The sequence below is a fragment of the Lissotriton vulgaris genome, chromosome 5, assembly GCF_964263255.1.
Source record: "Lissotriton vulgaris chromosome 5, aLisVul1.2, whole genome shotgun sequence".
Lineage (NCBI taxonomy): Eukaryota > Metazoa > Chordata > Amphibia > Caudata > Salamandridae > Lissotriton > Lissotriton vulgaris.
This window is the reverse complement of record NC_141693.1, coordinates 539,937,871-539,952,756: the sequence shown is the minus strand read 5'-3', so window position 1 is coordinate 539,952,756 and position 14,886 is coordinate 539,937,871. Positions and strand designations below refer to the sequence as shown.

The 14,886-nt window shown below is 44.0% G+C and overlaps 1 protein-coding gene across 4 annotated transcripts in view; it reads right to left on the bottom strand.

Moving 5' to 3' along the window:
- Nucleotides 1-14,886, bottom strand: part of PANK1 (pantothenate kinase 1) — a 180,122-nt gene that overhangs the window by 16,561 nt on the left and 148,675 nt on the right. For all 4 annotated transcript variants that reach the window (XM_086921982.1, XM_086921983.1, XM_086921984.1 and 1 more), the window contains 2 exons: nt 14,170-14,346; nt 768-891 (listed from right to left, as the gene is read on the bottom strand). In XM_086921982.1, the coding sequence (XP_086778108.1) occupies nt 768-891; nt 14,170-14,346 (301 nt within the window). The remainder of the gene's footprint in view (nt 1-767; nt 892-14,169; nt 14,347-14,886) is intronic.

The following is a 14,886-nucleotide window of genomic DNA, read 5'->3' as shown; positions in this document are numbered from 1 at the left end:
TCCTAGTTAGAAACGTATAATTAGATATCCATGTTCTTTTTAATATAGATTGTTCTTTTTTTTTTGCATTACAAATAAATGTAATACATTCTTTTGTTATTTTAAATAAAGAGGAGTAACTACCAACACCTTTAACTCCCGATTCAAAGTCTTCAGTGACGCACACAAAAGACATTGGGGAGTTATTTATGGCATCCAAATTTAACCTCTCAGTAACAGGGGAAACGAGGAAAATACTGTCTGGCTGAACATGAAGGCCTCAGGACTGGGGCAGTAGATCCTGCTGATCCTCTTTGTTGGGGAAACAAACTTTACTAAACATTTGAGGATCAGCTCTCAAGAATAAGCAGATTCTATCAGTATTACTAGGAGCTAGCTTCTCTGCAATTTGCTTCCTCTATAATGTGTAACAAAATATATAAATATCGAAAAATAGTTTGGGGTCATTACTAGTCCAAAAGCAGTTATGTACAGTCCAAAGTTTACTTTTACCATCGGTACAGTATGTTTCGCCCTCCAGTGACAAATACCAAGAGTGCAGACAGGAAAAAGCATTTGCAGTCAGTGATGTACAGTGTTCCAAATAAAAATCATTGTAAAAATATGTTTATGCCGTATTAGATTTACTAAAAGTCTTCAAAAGAACTAGGCACATTTACTTTTGCACAGGAAAAATCTTCCCAAGTACCTGATTAGGCAAAAAAATTTAGTTAAAATCTTCAATGCTGAATTGTAAGAGACAGCGCACAGTGAAAGTCTTCACTTACCTCGTTCAGGGCACACATGCGAGCAATGGAGCCAATGTTATTAGTGATGGTGACCAGTGTTGCTTTAGCCAAATCTTCCTTACTAATGGAATCCCGTTTTTCTTTGCTCATCATGTGTCCAAAACTGTTTAAAGGCAACACACCATTGCGAAGACAATTAGAAGGGTAAATCAGTTAGAGGTGCAAAACAGGAAATGTACTCACTGCTGTATAGGTCATTTGTGATTCTGAAACAGTTGTATTACAGTAACTTTAGTAGTAATATACCTTAATTTTTAAAAGAGACAGTTCAACACTATCATTCTTAGTGCAGTATTGCCTAAACATAAACAAGGTATGTATGAAATTATAGAACTTATTTTACATCAGAATGACGGTGAGGCTGACTGGAGCCAAAAACAGTTACAAACCTATGTGCCGCCGTTACAGAGCGCTGCCTATATGTAACCAAAAAGAACTGCAGGAGACCGATTAAAGTTATATAGATTTTGCCCACACTGGAATGAAAGGTCACTTGATTGTGAATTTTATGTCCAAATGGAATCTTGAAACTAACCGTTTTAAGACCGTTGTTTTGGGACGTGGACCGAAGAATCTCAAGCGCTGCCGCTAGGCCACACTGTGTAAACTCATAGCCAGAACACACAAATGTCCCTATTTAGGCGTCACCTTTGACCCACAAGGAACTTCTAGACGGTCTGTCGAAATGCAACCTGGGATTCTCAAATGATGTTGAGTTTTTATTCAACTGGCAGAAAACCCTTAGGTCCACTCTTTGAGATCTACAAATAAAAGTGCCTAATTGTTCTAACCTATGGCTATGGGCTCTGAGGGTTATTAGAATGTGAGTGCCCTGCAGACAGATGAAAATAGGGCCTACAGATACATCCTGACACTGCTAGTTAGTTGCCCCACCTATGCCTTTCATGAGGAGCTAGGGCTCCCTTATGTGGAGGATTCGCTCAATCTAGCCCCACTGTTACGGTGTTCAGTCTGGTGTAATCCGCATGCTGCTTAGCGTCCCGTATACCATGGTTTTCATATATCCAACAAACAGTCAACAAATTGGGCAGGCCATTATTTTTTTGAAACCTTGGACCCTAGCCAACAAAGGCTGGCTTAAAATTATTATCTAGCCTCAAGGAAGGAAGTGACTGAATTACCTAAGAGCTCCAATTTGGAGGACCTAATGATTTGCACCACAGTCGGGCCAGTACCTTATCTGGGTATGGCAATTAGCACTAGGGACCTGATCCTACTCACTAAGTTCAGATCTTGTATTAGTAGCTGATACTCCGGCTTCCCGATGGGGCAGTTTCATAAGTCATCCATTATGATTTGCCCATGTGATGAGTATTCCACTCAAACCTTATTGGATTTTACTTTTTTCTGTAAATTTATGTTGAATACATAAGAAGATTATTATTTCTAATATTGAGAAGCTGGAGCTTTGTTGCATGCAACTGAAAACAGCAATTTATCCAGTATCTTAGCTTGCCTCTTTAGTGCTTTAGCGTATGTCCTTCTAAAAATCTGCACTTTGTCATAGGAAAAAACCTGTTGTTTCAACCCTTTTAATGTTAGTTTTTATTTTGCTTATGCTAGTATGACTTGATAGTCACACTCCCCTTTGGATGTTTTATATATTTTATGTATTTATAATCTGTATGTTTTTATTGCTTTTTTGATTGTTTTTTAATGATTGAATAACGCTATTACGATTATGAAAGGTCACTATTCCTGCAGACAATTAGGATGAGTCTACACTCCTTCCTGACTTCTCTAGTACTCTACGCAATGCACATCAAGTAGGCTCAGTCAGTGATGGCATATTAAAGGCCAGCCCTCTCTTTTTGCCCACAATGAATGGAGGCCTGAAGGGCATAAGCAATATATGATAACTCGTTGAGCGTGTAGGATGTCCGACAGACGTGCCATGAGGCATAGTCACTGGTAATCTTGGAGCAGCACTCGGGGGAAGAAGTTGGCAGACTAAGTACATCAAAGGAGACCTAGATGATAGCTGGATGCAGTTGCAGACTCCTTCCTGTCTGGGGTGAAAAGGACTGGAACGTCTATCTCTGGTTTGAACCCCTAGCAAGATGGCAGAGGCCGTGGGCCACGCTCCACGACACTGTGCTTTGTGGGCAGGTGCCTTCCTATGGATGAACATGTATATTCCTTCTAAATGGCTACTGATTACTACATTGGTAATCTGCAAGCCGTGATTTGTAGTAAAAGCGATGACAGTCAAAAGAAGAACCAAACCAGTATTAACTAACCACCAAGCCACCAGTACAAAAAGGGAGCTAGGGAACATAACGAGAATGGAAGAAGCAGAACCATCTAGGTGAAAGAGAACAATGCTTCATTGTAAGAAAGGGGAAACCTTGTTTACATTGCATGCCATTACAACGCAGTCGTTACAACGACCGTGTTGTTACATCGCAAACCATTCCAACGCAAGTCATTACAACAACTTTCTGTAGGGGACAGAAGATGTTGGATTTAAAATCCAACACCTTCCCTACTGTTGCACAGACTGGAGTTGGAATAGTAAATTATACTATGCCAACATCCAGCGCCCCCTACGGAAAGTCGTTGTAACGACTTGCATTGTAATGGTATGCCATGTAACAATGCGGTCATTGTAAAGAGCGCATTGTAATGACATGCGATGTATCGCATGCGTTGTAACGTGGCCTATTCATATGAAAGTGAAGCCTGTAGACCTCAACTTGAAGGTGACTACTTGTGTGCTACAGCAGCAAAATTGCCAAGGACTGTCAGCAAGGTACCGAATCGCCAGGCAATTATCAAATTGAAAAGAAAAAAAAGAAAGAAAGAAATCAGAAGCTGAGAATTTTGAAAAGCTATTCTCTTCAGAACTGTGCCACTGACATTGTGCTAAAGTTAGATGTAAAATTTGACCTATTGGATAACCTGAAGCAGGGTGACCATCCCATGGTGTTAAGCATTCTATTTTCAACCAGGTGAAGTCAACCATCCTCAAGAGAAGAAGAGTTTCCTGCATTTAGTGAAGCTTCTAGAAGAGTCTGAATAACACCTGGAGAGGAGGTCTTACAGAATCATCCTGAGGAACTTGGAGAAGAGCGAGGTGCTGGAAGGTGCTTTTACTGCGATCTTGTACTTGGCGGATTTGAGGGACAATGCATAGCAAGATGTGATTCGGAAAACGAGAGGACCTGACCTCCCTCATTCCTGACTTGAATCTGATACCTTAGCAAAGAAAAGAACCCAGAAGAAAGATTTTTCTGCTTGTGGCGTCAGAGGAAGACAGAGACTTTCAGGATGTCGTACAGAGACCAATTGCGTGGTAAGCTAGGCATTTTCAGGAAAAGGCCTCTTGCAGCGGCCCTGCAGCCTCATTGGAGGTCAGACAACTGCACCTTGGAGTCCACTTCATTGTTCTGCATATGGAGGGAGCAACTCCAGTCTTTCGGTACTCTTCTCAGATCATAGACAGCAGTTCCAGTCCTCTGCTCTTCCGCAGGCCCAGAAAGAGTTCTGAGGAGGTGACCTAGGGTGCCACTTTCATGCCTGGCACCAGCTAGTGGAAGAGGGTGACTCCTGGGCAGTTCCTAGCCACTGGGGTAAACGTCCCAAGGGGAACCCTTTCAACATTTCAACAGCTCTTGGTTGCTCTACTCTACTTAAAAAATTCCCACACAGCCCCTCACTTTCAAATTTCAAGATGGGGAACCATTTTCCCCTAGTGCAGAGTCAGAGGGGTGGTCAAGGATAATGAGCAGTCCCCTCCTCTGTGGTCACTCGCAAACGATTTTGGTGGTAGCTTTGCTTCCACTTGGTTTGGCACCCATTTGACTATGGGGGAAAACCTGGGACTTTCCAAGTGTCAGCTACCATTTACTTGTGACAGGGAAGGCCCCTTTGAGGTTAATTAAGTTCTAGGGCCCACCCCAACTGGTCTTCCTCTCAAGGAAAGAAAACACCTCCCCTACTCAAATAAGCCACAGTCCGCTTTCGGGACGGTAAAGCTAACTTTATAAAAGTTACATTTTCCATATAGTTGATAAAATCTGGTTTAACCATGTCGAACTGACCAATGAATAACATTTTTGTTTGGTACAGTTTTAGACATTTTTAAATCACTGTTTTCATATCACTGTCACAACAACCAGCTCCGCAGTAACCTGGCGTTGTAGCAAACCAGGGAGGCATTCGGCTTCTCCTGGTGGGCCCGATGATGAAGCAGGTCACCAACCAGGTTGGTGAGTGAGGGCTTCCAATAAATCCCTAAAAGATTTCCAGTGTGTTCTTAAAAGTGTTTTACTTACAGTCTTTGCCTCAGTGTTCATACACAGATCTTTTTGCGCATGACACTCTTTTTGTTTGATACATTTAGCCCAGGGGGAATGAGAGTGCCTCTAGCCCTCTCTCTCAAATTGTTTTGGAAGACCACTTTTCCTTAACCTGAATTGAAAGGGTGGGGGACGGTACTCACAGGGCAGCAGCGGACGCATGGGCTCGATCACCACTCCTGCCTGCCCCGGTCCAACGCGGTAGCTAGTACCGTTGCGCGGAGGGCGGGTCAGGGAGATCCAGGCACTTCCTGTCCATCACTGGAGCGGTTAGCGCTCTAGTGGTTGCATCCCCAGGGCTATTTAGGTCGAGCCTGAGCACCGGCGAGCTGCAGTAGGGAAGAACAGTGGCAGAGTCTTCCCCGATCCGCTTGTTCGCCCCAGGTGCTTGAATTGTGTTTTATGCTTTGTTGGAAATTTTTAAAACCTTTCATTATTCTTTCACTGATTTTAAAATTGGAAGACTCAATTTGTAAATTAATTTGCGCTAGCCTGTAGCTGAGTAGCGCTGCTGGTATCACTTTTCCTTAACCTGAATTGAAAAGGGGGACGGTACTCACAGGGCAGCCGCGGAAGCCTGGGCTCGATCACCACTCCTGCCTGCCCCGGTCCGATGCAGTAGCTAGTACCGTTGCGCGGAGGGCGGGTCAGGGAGAGCCAGGCACTTCCTGTCCATCACTGGAGCGGTTAGCGCTCTAGTGGTTGCATCTCCAGGGCTATTTAGCCCTCGCCTGACTTTGAGCGCGCAGTGTTCGCGTGCAGGAGAGTCGAAGAGTAGCCAAAGAGTAGCCTGTCTGCGCCCGTCCGCGACTGGACGGGGCCAGGGGCCATGGACTCTGCTCAAGTCGGCACGGATCCCACTGGGGATTACTGCATCAGGTACACAGCTCAAGCTCTATTAGATCTGCAACCAGCGCCTTTGGCAGGTTGTGCTCATGACTCCTGGCCATGCCGAAAGGCCCTTTTGCATGTATTCATTGTCGATTCCAGGCATCCCACACTCCCACTTCTATAGGGTGCAATACTGGGGGAATATCAGTGTCGAACGGCTTGAAAAGTCTTCTTAATATTCGCTCCCTACCCAAGCACCACTTTGAATTCTGGGACCTTATGTCTACGGTAAAACCTGAAATTAGCTTTCTAACCGAAACCTGGTTAAAACCGCATACGGTTCCTGCTATTACCTTGGGTATTCCTGCAGGATATAAAATGTTAAGGCTTGACCGTCCGATAAAAACTGGGGGCGGTATTGCTATAGTCTATAAAGAAGGATTGAAGGTGTCTATAGTGGAACAAAGAAGCTGCCCCCTGATGGAAGTCATGATCTTTAGGATTAGCTTGGCTTCCAAAGCCCATTGGAAGGGAGCACTAGTATACCGTCCACCAGGACCAAGTATTGGTTTCACATGATCTCTTACTGAACTATTGGCCCTGCATTTTAAAGCTAAAGAGGATTTCCTTCTCTTAGGGGATTTTAATATTCATGCAGATCTTCCCAACCATCCCGAGACGCTATCTCTGCTCTCTGACCTGTCCCTACTAGGGCTTGAAATACAGAATAGTGGCCCTACACATATAGCAGGCCACACTCTGAACAGGATTTTCTCCAACGGCCCTAAGATAACATGTCGCCCTTCCACCCGTGTAAATTGGTCAGATCATTTTATGATTGAATTTTCTCTTCTTGGTTTGGATACACCTAATAAACGGCCCCTCCTTCCCGCTCTGTGGCGCAGGCAGTGGCACAAAGTGACACTGGATGAACTTCAGAAAGTATGGATGGAACCCACCATCTTAGCAGCGGATAACGTGGAGTCTGCTCTTTCTAAGTTCAACGCTGCCCTCCTAGATGCGGTTGACTTACTGGCCCCTATGAAATTGCACAAACAGCGTCCTACATCCAATCAGGATGCCTGGTATACGGAACAACTTAGACTGGAGAAACAGGGATGTAGGAAACTGGAAAAAATCTGGAGGAAAACCCACGCTGAGGAAAGTAGGATAGAGTACTCTGATGCCCTGTCCGTATATCACAAGAATATTAGGCTGGCTAGGAGGAATCATCTTACTTCTCAGTTGGAAGAGGCAGGCAATTCCTCCAAGGAACTTTACAGGATTCTACTGACTTTTGTAAAACCTGTTGCCTGTGAAAGTCCTGACGACTTCTCCCAATCCCTGTGCGATGACATCTCTCTGTTTTTTAAAAATAAAATAAAGCTGATCTATGAAAAAAATCTCAAAAGGCCACTAACCTTATGGGTAGTTCCTTTAATACCCCTCCGTCATTTCCTATTCATAATAGTGGCACACTCACCGCCTTTCCGGAAGTTACCCAATGTGACATTTACTCACGGATAGGCCATATTAAAACAGGGTCCCCTCTGGATTTTTTACCAGCTAAAATGGTTGCTTCTTTAGCCAACTTACTCTGCCCTATGATTCAGACATTAATGACTCTTTCTCTTAGGGAAGGACGGGTACCCCTAGACTGGAAAAAAGCTTTAGTAAATCCGATTCGTAAGAACTCGGCCCTGCCATGGACCGTCCTATCCAACCTCCGCCTCATTTCCCTTCTGCCGTATTTGAGCAAGATGACTGAGAAGCATGTAAATACCCATTTGTCTAATTTCATTGAGGCATCAGGAGGTTTAGATCACTCCCAATCGGGTTTCAGACCCAACTACAGCACCGAATCTGCGCTCCTCTCTGTGACAGATACCATCAGGATGTCACAGGATAAAGGGAGCTCTATGATTTTGGTGCTGTTGGATCTGTCCGCAGCCTTCGACACGGTATCGCATGATATCCTTCTCAGTCGTCTGCAGGAGGTGGGGATAGGAGGTTTGGCTCTGGCCTGGATAGAGAGCTTTCTCCTAGGCCGTTCACAAAGTGTCAGCTTGGGCTCCTTTCGTTCTACACCCATAGAGCTCACAAAGGGGGTCCCACAAGGCTCGTGCCTAAGCCCCACACTATTTAATGTTTATGTGGCCCCCCTAGCGGACATAGTGAGAGAATATGGATTTATTCCAGTGTTGTATGCTGACGACACCCAGCTTTTGTTCCCATTCCAGACCCTCACTCCTGCAACTAAACACTCTTTTGCCGAAGGAATGAGAGCGGTGTCCTGCTGGATGGCCTCCAATTTCCTGCAATGCAATGTAGGAAAAACGAGGTCATGCTCTTTGGGGAGGCTCCTCTCTTGTGGTCACCGGACTGGTGGCCACTGGATTTGGGGCCTGTCCCCTGTCCCAAACAGACAGTGAAGAATCTAGGCGTGCGGCTAGACCAGGGACTATTGTTAAAGGAACACGCGAATCAGGTGACTGGGTCCTGCTTTCGGGTAATTGGACTCCTGAGACGCGTGTTCCCCTTTCTGTCAGACATCTTCAGAAAGACCTTGTCCAGGCCCTTGTAGTCAGCCGATTGGATTACTGCAACGGCCATTTCATATCTGCTAATGACAATCTGCTTAGCAGACTACAAGTGGCTCAAAACACCGCGGCAAGACTGGTTCTTAATGCCCCGCCTAGAACACCCTTCCGTCCCCTCCTGGAAAAACCTCATTGGCTGCCCATTCGTCAACGGGTCAAGTTTAAAGTCTGCTGCATTATACATAAAAGCATCTTTGGCTCAGGTCCTCAATATCTGGCTGAAAAATTCAACATCTATAAACCTGGACGCGCTCTTCGTTCCAGTAATCAATCGCTGTTACAGGTTCCCTTAATCAGAAAGGCGAGGTAGGGTGGTCGAGCACTCTCGTACATCGGCCCCACTCTCTGGAATAAGCTTCCCCTCAACCAGAGACAAAATACCAACTACCTTGTCTTTAGGAAAACACTAAAGAAATTTTTGTTTCAGGCATCATAATTTCCTGCGCACTTATAAAGCATGGCTCTAAGTATATAAGGTGAACGGAGAGCGGAGATACCTCTTCGGGGGTCGAGTCCGGCGCTATACAAGCACTTAAATAAATAAATAAAAAATAAATAAATGCCATGGGTATATTTCAGCACAGTATACGATAGCCTAATTGGAAAGTTAAATGTGCTAATCAGATGTTAAGCCAATTTCAATATATTTTAGAGGTGAGAGCACATCCTCTGGCCAGCAGTGTTCCAAAATAAAGATAATGTCCAGGGGGTGATAACCCAAAAAGGGCCGCTTTGCAACAAGTGATAATAAAATTGAATGGAGTTACACACATAGTAATTACATTCTATAATCAATTACCTAGAAAATATAGTTACTAATCCTGAATAGTAACTACTCTATATGCTCTCCAGCCTCTTGTTTCACAATGAGCGACATTTATATCACCTTGCAGATTTTTGTGGGAATGTGTCTGAGCTTTTCTAATGAAAAAAGGTGATTGGCTTTCCAAACCAAGTGCCCGAGATGCACCAATGGCAAACACCTACTTGCCTCATAAGAATTTCTTAAAGTCCAACACAAATTGTATCTCACTAAATGGACACAAGCCTGGTGAGTGAAAGGAATGAAACTGAACATGCAAGAAGTTTAAGGACAAAGTACACAGAAAGGACTACAATAGGTATTCTACCTTTAATAATCCTACATTCAAGCTTCTCCGACTCACAATAAGTGGGAACTCCCTGCAATATAAAACAAAATAGCAGGTCATTCAAATGAAATGCTTCTGAAAATGGACTAACCGGTTGGGTTTTCGTGTCCAGGGAATCCTGCTAACACAATACATTTTACAAGTAAAGAATATAAATAGTAAGGTAAGTTAAAGTGACTAAACTTTGTGACTCAGTGTTTTTTTAGAAGTCCATCTCCAAGCTCTGTAGGGGGTGTAAGCCAGCAGTTTTAGAAGCACAGAAGAAGTGTGGACAAAGCATGTTTATATCCAAAACACACCCAGCACACTATCCTCCTGAGCCAAGGTCTTTTGGGTGCCTTGTATCCATTCTTGACTGATGAACCAGTAGCTACTCAGACAAGAGATGTGTTAAGCAGAATCATTTGGATAAGGGCAACACACATGACCAGTGCTGGACTCACTGTGGGTTACAAAACTTAAAGATCAGACTCAAACTCATTATAACCACACAATGTGAAATCATGGTGAAAAGCTCCAGTAAAAGAAAGGAAAGGTGGACCACTAGACAAGAAGAGAAATGGCAAGTTGGAAATACCGGAGGCAGTCACAGAACCTTACCCCCAAGTCAGGAAGGAAATAATCATGAAGATAAAACGTTTGACCTCCTTCATAAGGCTATGGAAGACTAGAGCAAGCAAATCACAGACTTACGAGACTTTCCAGAGAGAGAAACATGAAAAAACTGTGGAAGACATTTAGGAGAGAAAAGAGGGAAAAAGTGAAGGAGACAGGCCACTCTGTGGAAGGAAGAACCCATCTATTCAACTAAGGAAGGTCACTATTGTGAAGTAGAAAAGTGGGGCATGGCGAAAGTAAGCATAATAGGTCCCACACTGCCATGGAAGAAAAACTTTCTGCGAAACACTATGAGAACCAAACTAAGGGATTCTCAACAGTGACTTCCATAAAGAGGCTGTGCCAAAGGTTCCCAAGATAAAACTCAATCAGCAAGCTTTGAAAAAAGACAGGTGCTAAAAAACAAGTCTCAGAACACCCTAATGGGGTAAAATGTTTCTGAATCGCTAAGTTACCCGTTTATCCACACATTGGTTAACATGACTGAAATAAAAGTAGGTTTCATCATTATGTAGTGAAGTGCTTTCAGTACATTGTGTGTTTTATATGATATTTGCCCCATTAAAACAAATTGAAATTGTCTCCTGCTGCTGTCCTGCCTATGCTTACTACCTACAATTCCAATCAGCCCTTCCTCATCCAATGTCATAGTCTACTTGAACAGATCTAGCCTTCCAGAGTCGAGCTCCCATCTGCAGACAATCAACCAATTTGCTTCTGGACTGCAAGGAGTTTTTCCTCGCTTGCTGTTGCGCTCCTTCACACCCTTCAGGGATATAACCATTAGGAACCCTTGACAATCCATTCTCCAAAGTTTTCAATCCTTTTTCTGAGGTTATCCAGACCATGTCTTAAAGTAAAAGGCAGAGTATGTTTCTCTATTAGGCACATTAGAGCCTACAACTAGTTTCTCTCTACCTCGTCCCCTTTCAGTCCTGCACCCTTAGTCACCCTTAGTCACAGTACACCTTTCCGTGAACTGCACCACCTTATATGCCTTGCGGCTTTCAAAACACAATGATCGGAAATGAGCCAAAGCACAAAGGACTGCCACTCAGACTACTAGTAATAGGTTAGTCAGGAGACTGAGCCTTGCATGGACCTGCACATCTACCATCCTAGAAGAACACCTATATAAAAACTGTCTAGAGGTATCCCTGACCAGTTCCTGCATAGTGCACTGCCCATGGGCTTGGTGTGGAAATCTGGAGGTGAAGTGCTGGCATTTTGTGTTAACTGGGGTTGTAAACAAGTCTATGTGTGGAGTACCTGAATGTTGGCCGTACCTCGGAAGTATTTAAGGGTTTATTCGCACTTGTGGAAGTGCTGATGCGTCCTACTGAGCAGACGGTTGATCTCTGTAAGATGCTCTACCAGGTGGTGAATGTTGCGGCAAATTGCACAATGCCAAATCTGTTAAGCCAACTGGGAGAGCTGAAGTTTAATTCTCCCGGATTCTTTAGGTAGTACATTGCGTTCATATTGTGTGAACTGATCAGGAACTCCTTTTGACAGATGATTAATAAGACTTTTAGAGCCCAGTTGATGATTAATAGCTCTAGACAGTTGAAGCACATACCTTGATGTTGAGATGTTTACATCCCCTGGCCATTCAGGTTTTTGAGGTGCATACCACAACCTGTGAGAGGCATTTGCGGTGAGGGTCACTTGCAGTATTGGGTAAAAGTTCCTTACGCAAATTGGTGCTGTTCTACTATTGCAGCGAGCAGTAAGCCTTGGCCTGAACCAGCACTAGATCTTCCTAGTCACCCTACACTTAAGGACACTAAGGTGGCACATACGAAGTTTTGCATAAGGAATAATGGTGAGGAAGGACACCATCCATCTCCTTTAGAGGATGCATGACAATTCTCATTGAGAGCCGATGACAGCTCTGAAAAAGGGGAAGCAACTGCTTGACAGCTGTGACTCTGCTGAATGGGATAAGCCTTCCCCATAATTGCATCGAAAACGTACTCTAGGAAGGGATGAATACAAAGTAGAGAGGCTGTTGGTGGAATATGCTGAATCCTGGGCTGTGGCGCAGGGGGGCCGCTATTTGAGTGTGAGCTAGACACTTTAGCTTGGTGTGGCTCTTGATTAGATCAAACATTGAGGTAGGGAAAAACATGAATGCCTCCCTTTGCAAAGGGAATGCCACAACTGAGAGGCACTTTGCAAACATCACTTCAGCCTTGGTGACTCCCTAAGAAAGACGACTGAATTAGTAGTGTTGGCCACTTACCACAAAGCAAAGATAAAGTCGATGAGCGGTTTGGATAGGTATGTGGCAACAGCTGTCCCAGAGTTCTTGCACGATCATGTAATTTCCCAGTTAGAGAAGGGGGATAACATCCTTTAGAGTAGTCAAGCAAAAATGCTCTGATAGGATTTAATGGTTGATGAGCCCGAGGTCAGGCCTGAGGGAAATGTCCTTTTTGGGAGAAAGATAACAATAGATGCCACTTTCTTGTTGTAGTGGGGTACTCACTCTGTGGCACCCTTCTGCAGGAAGGCATGTACCTACTCTTAAAAAAGTGAGAGCTGTTCTGTGTTGAGAACTTGTGAATTAGGTGAGAAATTGGGAGTGTGTGTGTGTAGTTCTAGGAAACTCATGTTAAATGCGGCTAGGGCCCACTTCTCAGACCTGGTCTTCTCCCAGCGAGTAAATCACGTAACGCCCATCACCCACACCCCCTAACAGTTGACATGTGATCGTGGGGAGGGATAGCAACTCAGTGCTTGAAGAGGACAGACCCTTTTTGCTGGGGTTACCTTTACAGTTACCCCTATTGTTACCTCTGGAGAAACACAGCCATGCATGCCTTCCGAGCAACATGCTGGAGTTGATGCCACTGGATGCAGTGTTTGCAGAATCTAAAGCCCAACGGATGATGGAATGAGCTATCACCTTACCCCAACGTACTATCCCCTCCCCATGTTCCCTGCTCTGTGAGATGCTCACACAGCTCTTGCATCTCCTCCCATTGTGCCATGTTGTGCCGTGAAAGGATAACCACAAAATGAGTTAATTTCCAATAAGCTGTCGCACCAAGAACCACCCTTTTGCTAGCCGTATCAATCTTTTTGCTATTCTGATCTGGAAGAAAAGCATCACCAGTGCCTTATGAAGAAGCATGCTTGTGATGTATGTGTGTGGATGACGACTGATTTAGGTGTAACCTGCCCCCTAATACAAATTGGGTCCTTAGCAGAGGGTTTTTTTTCTCCCTCTACACCCGGAGATAAAACTCGCACTCTGACAATCTCCTTAAAATTATCAGGTGAGAACTTTTAGCATGTCCTTTAATAGGTCGATGCCTTCAGCTGGTGGCTTGTTCGGGTCCGAAGACTTGCTCACTTCCAAAGGTTGGTGCCGGTTGGAGCTTGAAGGCTGTGGCGGCTAATGCCCTGTCTTATATAGGCACCCGTGCCCTACCTCAGCATGGCATTTTAGGGTGCCCTGGCCGAGAGATGAAGTATGATACCTAGTTGGGAGAAGGTTCATGTTCCTGAATAAAAGATTCTCCAAGTGGACCTGGTAAAAAAAAGAGGAACATATAAAGTACTATGTGAAAAAACAAAACCTCTACTACAACTCTAGGATAGAGGGTTGATCTGGAATGCCACATTTTTTGATTTATCGATTAATACAGGGAGGACATACAACAGACTTATTTCTACCTCTCAGCCCCCCTCTTTTTATATTCTAGATTATTTGTTTCAGGCAACCGTTGAGTAAATAGATACATACATAATGACCAAAATCTTGTGGCTCTTCAAAAAAACATGATGATAGAGTATTTACCCATAAAGGTCAAGAACATTCACAGTGTACTGCTAAAATGTTAATACATACCTTGACGCAACAGCAGACCCCTGAAGTCCAAAACGCTCATAATCTCCACCATAGATATCTTTCACCAATTTATCAACATTAGTACTATCTCCTTCAGCTGCCATTTTGAGCGCATCCTCAAAAGTCTCACAACCGGTCAGCAAACAGCATAAACCCAGGAATGTTCCACCACCAAGACTAAACGACAAGAAAAATAAATTAAGTGTGTTGCAACAAATTCCAGAGGGTGTATGGAAGGGTCATTACATAGATAAACAAGCATGCAGGAATAGTTTTTCCATTAATGGAAAAGACAGTGATAAAGTACTGTTTCCAATTCAATTTAAAGATCATAATTTTAAATAAGATGTGTATTTGAAAAGGAATCTCCAGCCATGCAAACACAAATAATAAAAAAATAAAGCAATATGAACTAGATACGTACACGAAATAGCACTTTCAGTTGCTAGCTTCTAGTAGGCGATAAATTGCGCTTCGCCAGCGGAGTTTTGCCCACTCCACATTATGCGACCGTTCGTGGTGAGAAAGCAGGCGCTTGAGTAGAAAATCTACTTGAGTTGCAGCAAAACTGACTCAAGGTGTAGCGCCCTCTGGCGTGCCACATGAGGAAGTTTGCGCTCATTTTTCAGCACGGAACAAACGCATGGTGCTAAAAATCAGTGCGAGCAGAACAACGTGCCATTTCAGACCTCTGGTGGCACTCTGTGGAATCTTACA